The 11959-nt window shown below is 38.5% G+C and overlaps 1 protein-coding gene across 9 annotated transcripts in view; it reads right to left on the minus strand.

The window, feature by feature from the left end:
* OSBPL9 (oxysterol binding protein like 9) overlaps positions 1-11959 on the minus strand; it is a 248303-nt gene that overhangs the window by 180682 nt on the left and 55662 nt on the right. For all 9 annotated transcript variants that reach the window (XM_077149691.1, XM_077149681.1, XM_077149682.1 and 6 more), the window contains one exon: positions 3-53. In XM_077149691.1, the coding sequence (XP_077005806.1) occupies positions 3-53 (51 nt within the window). The remainder of the gene's footprint in view (positions 1-2; positions 54-11959) is intronic.

Here is an 11959-nt window from a genome sequence, read left to right on the forward strand (position 1 = left end):
ACTCTGAGTCTAACACATCCTCTGCGAGAGCCTCTCATCATTTTGTCCTTGGACTGAAAGAAAAACAAAAATATTCAATGAATAAAAGGTTAATAGACTGATAATTTTTTTTAATAATCATTTGGGGATAAAGAGATAAGATTTACAGTAATATTCCTCTTTTCTCCCCTAAAATAACCACCTAAGAAAGGGGAATTAACAGGTTTTAAATGAAAATGTTTTACAGTCTATGCAAGGAAACTTAAACACTCTATACATACCTTTAATGCATCATATATTAACTGAAACTTTCACTACTCCTTTACACCTCTTAACTCTAGCCCAGCAGTATACCTCCAACTTCAGTGAGTTTAAGAATCACCCAAAAGGCTAAGAATATCGCACCTGGGGTTTAAGAATCACTCCCAGATGATTGTTACGCACTTTGAGAAACAATACGTTAGCTTTAACTCTTTACAATTCCCCCAATGGGTCACAACATTTTTTGCCTCTGTGACTCCCCATCCAATGTTCCTCAGAACACTGGGTCAATGTAGATTTTCTGCCTTGCTGTCACTCGTCAGATGCCACCCTGCATCTGATTTGGATTCCCATCTCTGACCTCCCAGAGTCTTTGGTGTGTGTTACCTTGCATCGCAGGCCCCACTCCTATTCCATATGGTTGGTTTATTCATCTGATTCACCCATGAGACTGCAAGTTCCATGGAGGGTAGGAACTGCGTATGATTTATTCTCAATGGCTTATGCCTCACAACACAGATGCTCAAAAAGTATTTATTGATAGTGATGGTGGAGTTATGCAGAGAAGGTAGGGTTTAACAAATGAGTATGACTGCTAAATCATTCTACTGATATTTCTTTTAGTCTCCAGTATCTTAGAGCAACTAGAAGTAAAAACATAAAATTGTGGAATTGTAACCCATACCAAACTCTGAAATCTCTTCTACAAGTAATTGTTGTGATGTGTTTTCAAAACATTGCTTTTTTGTATATATGTTATTTTTCACAAAAAAGAAAAAGTCAGTTGTGATAAATGCACAACTATATGATGAAAAAAATTAATGCAATCACGTACTACATTAAAGAATAAAGAATTTTTTTAAAGTATCCATTGATGAACTTTTACTTACCCTGTCTGTCTCCTTTACTGAGCCCAGCAAAGCTACATTCTGTATAAGCACTAAGGTGATGTCCAGTAAATATTCCCCAAATTTAATTAGTTACCTGTATAAATTAAGTTTTGAGCCATTGGAACTCATGTTCAGAAACGTTTACTCTGAGGTACTAAAGAGAGTCTCCTTTCTATTTTACTTAAGAAGATGGATCCATATATTTCAGAAAAAAATTCTCACAATCAAGCAGGGTTGAAAAGAGATCTTTACTAATGATAGAGTTAGAGAAAACACAGTTAACAAAAAATATTCCCTAAGCACTTAATGGCCTTTTTCTATACCCTATACTTATCTTCTCTCCAAAAGTGTCAAGGCAACATACAAATATAATAATTAGGTTCAAAAACAACTGATGTCATTAGCCATTATGGAAATGCAAGTCAAAACCATAATAAAATACCACTTCACACCCACTCAAATGGCCACTATACAAGAAAAAAAACCGAAAATAACAAGTGTTGGTGAGGATACAGAAAAATTGGAATTCTTGTGCCTTACTGGTGGGAATATAAAATGATGTCGCTACTGAGGAGAACAGTTCAGTGGTTTTTCAAAAAAACTAAACATAAAATTACCATATGACTCAGCAATCCTACTCTTTGGTGTATACTTCATATAACCCAAATAATGGAAAACAGGGACACAGTTACTTGTACACCAATGTTCACCACAGCAGTATTCACAATAGTCAAAAGGTGGAAACAATCCAACCATCAATCAACAGACAAATGGATAAATAAAATGTGGTATTAACACACAGCGGAATATAATTCAGCATAAAAAGAAATGAAGAACTGATACATGCCACAACTTAGATGAACCTTGAAATCATTATGTTACGTGAAATAAGCCAGACACAAAAGGACAAATGTTGTATGATTCCACTTACATGAAATATGTACAATAAGCAAATCTGTAAAGACAAAAAGTAAATTAGAAGTCACCAAGGGACTGGGGGGAGGAGAAAAGAGAAGTTTCTGCTTAATGGGTACAACATTTCTGTAGGGGGTTATGAAGAAGTCTTGAGGTGGTGATGGTAACACAACGTATATATAATTAAGGCCACTGATTGTTCACTAAAAAATTGTTAAAATAGGAAATTGTGTTATATATATTGTGGTGGTATAAAGCTGTATGCACCCCTCAAAAACATGTTTTTAAATTTAATCCATTCCTGTGGTTATAAACCCCTTTGTAAGTAAAACCTTTTGATCAGGCTACTTCAATTAAGGTGTGACCCACCTCAATCAGGATGGGTCTTACTGGCGTCCTTTATAAAGGGAATAAATTCAGACATAAGAGAATACCACAGAAGCAAGATGTTGAAATCAACAAAATCCCTAACAGGAGAGAGAGACCAGCAGACATCGTCATGTGCCTTGCCATGTGACAAAGGAGCCAAGGATTAATGGCAACCCATATTCAGGAAGAAAGCATCATCCTGATTTGGACATTTTCCTGGCCTCAAAACCATGAGCGAATAAATTCCCATTCATTAACTCGACTCATTTCATGTATTTGCTTTGAGTAGTCTAAGAAACTAAAACGTGTATGTTACTACAACAGAAAATAAATTAAAAAAAAAATACCTGATAGAATGCAAAGTCAACTCAAAGTCAACTCAAAACATTCATCCTTGATATTCTTCTGCTATAATACAAATTTTAAAGTACAATTATAGTAAATAGAAAAAGTGCAAGAGAAGCACAAATGATGATACCACTATTAGTACTATTGTTAAGAACCGCTGAACTGAAAATAATTAAAACAAAGTAAGAAACAATCAAACAAATCCAGAATGTAGACATTCTACAAGATAAATGGCCTATACTATTAAAAAATCACGCTTAAAAAAAAAAAAGACTAGCATGTAAATAATTATAATCAGGGGGTAAAATAAATTATTAAATATAATTTCAAAGTACTGTGATCAACAAAACATTCCCTGCCATGGGGTAAAAACAGGAAAGGCAATACCAAAGGGATCAGGTTTCAAGTTTCAATCTGGGACTTAAAGAAAAAAGTTAAGGATTCTGATAAGAAGAGAAGGAAGGTATGAAAAAGAGGGCATTCCAAGCCCAAAGCACAACATCAACAAAGGCACAGATGCAGAAAACTTAACACATGAAGCATTTACAGAAGGAGAGTGCAGAGAGAAATAGAGAGGTGAGCCTAAAAACGGGTTTCTGGGGCCAGATAGTAAAGAGCTTGAAAAAAATAATAAGGAGTTAAAGAAACTCAACTCTATTATATAATTAATAGAGATGTATTGAACGTTTACAATAAGGACAATAACATTCTTAAGTTGTGTTTTAGAAAAATAATACTGTTAAATATGAGGACCTGGGAAAAAGGATGATGGTGACATTAATAATAATGTCAGCAGCAGATTTTCACTTATTAATGCCCTTTATGTGACAGGCACTTTGTAAACAAACTTCACAAAACCTTGCATGGTAAAAATTATCCATGTATTATCAATGGACGCAATACTAAGATGAAGTAAATTACTCAAAGTTACACATGTAAACTGTAGCACAGTTTGACAAAACAGGCACAATACAGAATGGCCACCCTACAAATCACTCCCTTAGTGAATTATCTGTGCTCTGCTAGTTTCAAATCCTTCTTTTCGTAATGGCACAGGGCCCTTTCCCTCTTCCACTCACCACCGGATTTAAGGGAAGCAGGTGTGTGACTAAGTCTCAGACACAATAAGTACTGCAGGGGTGGTGATACGACCAAGCTGGCCAATGACAATAACTCACAACGTGGATCCTTTTCCAGGGATTTCTTTCAACTAGGACTAAGAGAAGCTATGAGGTATAGCTACCAGGGATCACGTGGGAAAATCAGTACACAGAGCTTACAGAGAGAGAAGCAGAGAGGAGAAAGAAAAAAGTTCTGTCTGCATATGATCTCCAGGTATATCCTGGTTTGAAGCAAACCTACGTAAACCAATGCCATTCACCAAAAATCAGATTCTTTTTTGATGAACATTATGTACCTTCAGGTAGTGTGAGAAAGGTAGGGCCAACATAACCCCACCCCAGCAACCTTCCTACCAGGGTGTTCTTACCAATATTGCTGTATTGACGAGTAAAACATATGGACTAAAAATAAAGAAATAATAGGGGGAACAAATGTTAAAATAAATTAGTAGATTGAAATGCTAGTGATCGATGAAAGGGAGGTTAAGGGGTATGGTATGTATGAATTTTTTTCTGTTTTCTTTTTATTTCTTTTTCTGAATTGATGCAAATGTTCTAAGAAATGATCATGATGGTGAATATACAACTATGTGATGATTTTGTGAGTTAATTAATTATATATCAAGAATGGAATGATCATACGGTAAGAATGTAGATGTTTGTATGTTGTTATGTTTAATAAATAAATATTGCTGTCTTTTTGTAAGCTGTCACAAATAGTCATGCAACCTATAATAGCATAGGTGAGATCCCTTATTCTGCACTCTGCCTACAGCTACAAGGCCAGCACCCCAAGAAAGGATCACTACGAAATAGATGCTATAGTCATCTCATCTGGGTAAGACAACACAATTGCCCATGAAGAAGAAAGATACAGGGCTGATGTATTCCACTCCTCAGGGGGCTGGATAACTAGCAAAGACTCCTGGAGTTTCCTGGTTGGGTTTGCTGGTCTCTTACACCTTATTCATACAAAGCCGTAGGTCCTGTTACACCAAGCCATGCAATCAAAAACTATTTCTAATAATCCCTATGCTAATCAGCCAATCCCAAGATGCTGATTAAGTTAACAATTTGTCATTGAAGTTTCAGAGCAACTTACTATACAGACAATATAACACTACCCATGACTGACTAATTGCCCCCAGTATCTGTTCTTCTCTTTTTCCTTTCAGTAATAACAATCTTCACTTCCAAGTTGTAACTGAACACATGTAACTGTTAGACATTGCATTTCAAGCCTCCCTTACAACTAGGTAGAGGTCATATATCCACATGCTGCCAGTGGGCTGTGAAAGGAATCAATGTGTGCGACTTCCAGATTGTGTTATAAAAGGAATATACATTCTTCTCAAGTGCACATGGTATATTTTTCATAAGAGATCAGACATTAGGCCGTAAAACAAGTTTCAACAAATGTTAAACAGTGGAAGTACTACAAAGCATGTTCTCTGACCACAATGGAATAAAATTAGAAATCAGGAACAAAAAAGAATCTGAGGAATTTACAAAAATGTGGAAATTAAACAACACATTCCTAAATAACCAATAAGTCAAGGAAGAAATCACGAAGGAAAGGAAACTTTGAGATGAATGAAAACAAAAACACCACATACAACAACTTATGCAATACAGTGAAAGCAGTTCTTAGACGGAAATTTATAGCTGTAAATGCCTATATTAAAAAATAATGATCTCAAGTCAACAACCCCAACCTTTCACATTTAGAAAATAAAGAAGAGCAGCTAAACCTAAAGCAAGCAGACAGAAGTATATAATAAAAATTAGAGCAGAAATAGACGAAATAGAAAATATCAATGAAACCAAATTTGGTTCTTTGAAAACATGAACAAAATTGAAAACTCTTTAGCTATACTAAACGAGAAAAAAGAGGACTTAAATTAATAAAATCAGAAATGAAAGAGGGGGCATCACCACCCACTTCACAGAAACAAAAAGAATTATAAGGGAATACAATTATCAAGTATATGTCAACAAATTAGATAATCTAGATGGAGCATACAAATTCCTAGAAAAACACAAACTGTCAAAGCTGACTCACAAAGAAACAGAGCATTTGAATAGAACTGTAACAAGTAAGGAGAATGAACTAGTAATCAAAAAACTACACCCACATACACAATGCCCAAGCTCAGATGGCTCCACAGATTAATTTCATCAAACATTTAAGGAAGAATTAACACCAATTCTTCAAAAACTCACTTTATGTGAAAAGAAGAACTACAAGCAACCTGAACCCAGCAACACATAAAAAGGATTACAGGGGTGCAAGGGTAATTCAGTGGTAGATTCTTGCCTGCCATGCAGGAGAACGGGGTTCAATTTCCAGCCCATGCACTTCCCAAACAAACAAGCAAGCAGGTCCAAGATGGCTGCTTAGTGAGGTGTGGAATTTAGTTTGTCCTCCAGAGCAGCTAGTAAATAGCCAGGAACAGTACAGAACAACTACTAGGGCCACATCAGTGACCAGACACACAATGTACACCAGTCTGGACAAGCTGGACCAGCTGTGATCCCACCCAGAACTGTGAGTCACCCAAGCTGTGGAGGCTGGCGCTCCTCCCCCACAAGCTGCTTCCCAGAGGGGAAAGGAAAGAGACTTTCCTAACAGCAAGGGGCTGAGCTCAACCAAGTTCCAATTGCAGAATTAATTAACAAATTTTGACTACTAAAAACAGACCCCCAGCTCAGCTGAACCTAGAGTAAATGCTGAAGTTGTTGATTTTTGTCCCAGTGCAGAGGGGGCAGGGCTAACAGAAAAAGAAAAACAAAAAAACAGAGTCTTTTTTGGATCAGACAGCATAAAATATTTGAAAGGGTCTGGACCCTGAAGGAAAAGAGGGGGTACATAGGACCTGGAGACACAAAGAGCAACATATCAACTTAAGTTCTTGATTAGCAAACAGGAGGAATGGGGATCCTGCTCTGAAAAGGATTTCTTTTTCCAGCTGTGTTTCTACAGCTTGACTGCTCTTTGGATACAAATGTAAGGCTTCTCAGGCTTCAACTGCCCCAGGCAAGGGCAGAATTAAGCTTCTGAGAGACAAAGAGGTTGGTCAGATGAAAGGAGGTAATCTTCTGGAGGCTATGCCTTCCCCAAGAGAGGGGTGGAGCCCAGCTCAGGTGGAATCCCTTCCTCAACTACTTCAGACACCAAGGTATGGAAAACCTAAGTGATTAAAGCCAGCCTACAACCTCTCCTCTGTCGTTGAACACCCCCAGAAGAGAGAGTCTGCTGAAGTTAAAGGTTCTGCATCACTTTATGCTGGTGGGACCCACAGGAAGACAAGCACATACTGGGAAGGATAGGAAAAACACAAGTCTACAGGCTTTATAGGAAAGTCTTTCAACCTGCAGGGTCTCAACATCAGGGAAAACTGATGCAGGTGACTCATTCCTCCTGAGAGAGGGTCAGTCTGGTCTGGGAAAAATCTGACTAGGGTCTATAATACCTAAGTAGACCTTCCTAAGTGGGATAAAAAAAAAGGCACCATACAGGCAGGGCAAGAAACAAGAAAAGAAGAACTGAATAATTCTAACCTGTTAAACAAAACTTATGCTACAAGTCTAGAATAAGATGAACTGAATGTCAAAGAACAGACAACAAAGTCATCCAGAAAGAAAATCCTAGGTAAAAAAGTAAAAACAATCTCCAGAATAAACTAATTAAGGAAATTAAATGTCTAGATGCCAGTGAAAAATAACTAATCATACTAGGAAAATTGAAGATATGGCCCAGTCAAAGGAACAAACCAACAATTCAAATGAGATACAGGAGCTGAAATAATTAATTCAGGATGTTGGAAAAGACATGGAAAATCTCATTAAAAATCACTGAATTGAGGGAAGATATAAAGAAGAAAATGGACGAACAAAAAGAAGAAATTGAAAGTTTGAAAAAACAAATCACAGAACTTATGGGAATGAAAGGCACAGTAGAAGAGATGAAAAAAAAAACAATGGAAACCTACAATGTAAGATTTCAAGAGACAGAAGACAGGATTAGTGAACTGGAGGATGAAACATCTGAAATCTGACAAGCAAAAGAAAACATAGGGAAAAGAATGAAAAAATATGAGCAGAGACTCAGGGAACTGAATGACAACATGGAGTGCACGAATACACATGTTGTGAGTGTCGCAGAAGGAGAAGAGAAGGGAAAAGGAGGAGAAAAACTAATGGAAGAAATTATCACTGAAAATTTCCCAACTCTTATGAAAGACTTAAAATTACAGATCCAATAAGTGCAGCATACCCCAAACAGAATAGATCCAAATAGACGTACTCCACGACACTAATCAGAGTGTCAGATGTCAAAGAGAAAGAGGGAATTTTGAAAGCAACAAGAGAAAGGCAATCCATCACATACAAGGGAAGCCTAATAAGACTATACATAGATTTCTCAGCAGAAACCATGGCGGAAAGAAGGCAGTGGTATGATATATATAAGATATTAAAAGAGAAAAACTGCCAACCAAGAATTCTATATCCAGCAAAATTGTCCTTCAAAAATGAGGCGGAAATTAAAACATTTTCAGGCAAAAATAATGAGACAATCTGTGACCAAGACACCGGCTCTGCAAGAAAGACTAAAGGGAGCACTAGAGAGAGACAGAAAAAAGACAGGAGAAAGGTGTGGAGAAGAGTGTAGAAATGAATACTATCAGTAAAGGTAAAAGAAGAAAAATTAGATATGACATATAATATCCAAAAAGGCAAAATGGCAGAAGAAAGTACTGCCCTTACAATAATAACACTAAATGTTAATGGATTAACTCCCCAATCAAAAGACATAGACTGGCAGAACGGATTAAAAAACAGGATCCATCTATATGCTGCTGACAGGAGACGCATTTTAGAGCCAAGGATAAACACAGGTTGAAACTGAAAGGTTGGGAAAAAATACTGCCTGCAAACAATATTAGTATATTAGTAGCTATACTAATATCCAACAAATTAGACTTCAAATGTAAAACAATTAAAACAGACAAAGAAGAGTACTATATATTTATATAAGGAACAATACAATGAGAAGATGTAACAATCATAACTCTTTATGTGCACCGAGCCACAGTGCTCCAAAATACATGAGGCACAGTATGATAATACTAAACGGAGACGTAGACACCTCTACCAAAACAGTTGGAGACTTCAATTCCCCACTTTCATCAATGGATAGAACATTGAGACAGAGGATCCTATAAGGAAGCAGAGATTTTGAATAATATGATAAATGAACTATACTTAACAGATATTTACAGAACATTATATGCCACAACAGCAGGAAACATATTTTTCTCAAGTGCTTATGGATAATTTTCAAGGAAAGACCATATGCCAGGTCACAAAGCAAGTCTCAATAAATTTATAAAGATTGAAATCATACAAAACACACATTATTGGATCATAATGGAATGAAGTTGGAAATCATTAATAGGCAGAGGGCCAGAAAATTCACAAATATATGGAGGCTCAACAACACACTCTTAAACAACCAGTGGGTCAAGGAAGAAATTACAAGAGAAATCAGTAAATATCTTGAGGCAAACGAAAATGAAAACACAACACATCAAAATTTACAGTATGCAGCAAAGGCAATGCTAAAAGGGAAATTTATTCCCCTAAATGCCTGTATCAAAAAAGAAGAACAGAAATCGAGGAATTAACTGTTCACTTGGAAGAACTACAGAAAGAACAGCACACTAACCCCAAAGCAAGCAAAAGGAAAGAAAGAACGGAGACTAGAGCAGAAATAAATGAAACTGAGACATGAAAACAATTGAGACAATCAGAACTGGTTCTATGAGAAAATCAGTAAGATTGATGAACCCTTAGCAAGGCTGACAAAAAGAAGGAGAGAGAGGATACAAATAAATAAAATCAGAAATGGAAGAGGAGACATAACCACTGACTCTGCAGAAATAAAGGAGGTAATGAGAGGATACTATGAACAACTTTATGCTAATAAACTAGACAATGTAGATGAAATGGACAACTTCCTAGAAAGGAATGAACAACCAACATTGACTCAAGAAGAAATAGACAACCTCAACAAACCAATCACAAGTAAAGAAATTGAATTAGTCATTAAGAAGCTCCCAGAGCCAACCCGCCCGCCCTCCTCTCCCCTCTTTGTCCACGCGGCGCCCACACCCCGCAGCAGCCGACCCGCCCACCCTCCTCTCCCCTCTCCTCTTCCCCCTCCTGCTCCGGCGGCTCTCCAACCACCACGGTGCCCTCTTCCGTCTTCACTGGCTCCTCCGCCACCAGCCTTGACAGCCTTGCCACCCTCACCTTTCCTCCTCCAGAACAGCTACTGGGGGAGTGGAGACAATACAGAGCAGCTCCCGGAGCCACGACGGAGATCAAAGGGACGGCGTACCCCATCCTGGAATGGCTGACTGTCTGGGAGAACCAGCTCCGGTGAGATCGCCGAGGGGCGTGGGTTTTCCTGGGCGGGACGGCAAGTGGTCGGAGTCCCTCCCTTCCTCCTTCCCAGGCCAGCTGGCAGAATTCGGCAGGCGGTCCCCTTGGGCCGTGGCGGCTGGCGCCCGCACCACACAAGACCCCCTGAACCAACTGAGAGAGTTGGGTCGAAAATCCCCAGACTGCGGAGAACGGTGACCAGGGGGTCCCTTCCAAACATGTGACTCCCCGGTCCAGCTGGGAACAGTGCACTCTCCCGGGATGCACAGCTGGCGCCCTTCTGCCACGCTTGGCGCCCCGAGCCAACTAGGAAATTCAGTCAGGCGCTCTCCCGTGCTGCGGCGGCCAGCGACCCTCCCCGTGTTCAGACCCCCGGGCCGGCTGGCACTCTTCCAAGATGCTTTGGCTGCCAAACCTCCCCTACAGCGAGAGTTTTCCAGAGTTAAAGGACCCACAGCAACTTTTAGTGGTGGACCCTGTAGACAAACATGTGCCACAAGCGCCACCTACTGGGCAGGATAAGAAAAACAGAACCCAGAGATTTCACAGAAACATTTTTCAACCTGTGGGGTCCAACACCCAGGGAAATCTGACTAAATGCCCAGACGCCAGCAGAAGATAATGGATCACGCTCAGAAAATTGAAAATATGGCCCAGTCAAAGGAACAAACCAATAGTTCAAATGAGATACAGGAGTTGAAATAACTAATGCTGAATATACAAACAGAAATGAAAACCTCTTCAAAAACGAAATCGATAAATTGAGGGAGGACATGAAGAAGACATGGGCTGATCAAAAAGAAGAAATAGAAAAACTGAAAGAACAAATCACAGAGCTTATGGAAGTGAAGGATAAAGTAGAAAAGATGGAAAAAACAATGGATACCTTCAATGATAGATTTAAAGAGATAGAAGATAGAATTAGTGATTTGGAGGATGGAACATCTGAATTCCAAAAAGAAACAGAAACTATCCAGAAAAGAATGGAAAAATTCAAACAGGGTATCAGGGAACTCAAGGACAATATGATTCGCACAAATATACGTGTTGTGGGTGTCCCAGAAGGAGAAGAGAAGGGAAAAGGAGGAGAAAAACTAATGGAAGAAATTATCACTGAAAATTTCCCAACTCTTATGAAAGACCTAAAATTACAGATCCAAGAAGTGCAGCGCACCCCAAAGAGATTAGACCCAAATAGGCGTTCCCCAAGACACTTATTAGTTAGAATGTCAGAGGTCAAAGAGAAAGAGAGGATCTTGAAAGCAGCAAGAGAAAAACAATCCATCACATACAAGGGAAACCCAATAAGACTATGTGTAGATTTCTCAGCAGAAACCATGGAAGCTAGAAGACAGTGGGATGATATATTTAAATTACTAAAAGAGAAAAACTGCCAACCAAGACTCCTATATCCAGCAAAATTGTCCTTCAAAAATGAGGGAGAAATTAAAACATTCTCAGACAAAAAGTCACTGAGAGAATTTGTGACCAAGAAACCAGCTCTGCAAGAAATACTAAAGGGAGCACTAGACTCAGATACAAAAAGACAGAAGAGAGAGACATGGAGAAGAGTGCAGAAAGAAGGAAAGTCAGATATGATATATATAATACAAAAGGCAAAATGGTAGA

The sequence above is a fragment of the Tamandua tetradactyla genome, chromosome 2 (assembly GCF_023851605.1).
Source record: "Tamandua tetradactyla isolate mTamTet1 chromosome 2, mTamTet1.pri, whole genome shotgun sequence".
Lineage (NCBI taxonomy): Eukaryota > Metazoa > Chordata > Mammalia > Pilosa > Myrmecophagidae > Tamandua > Tamandua tetradactyla.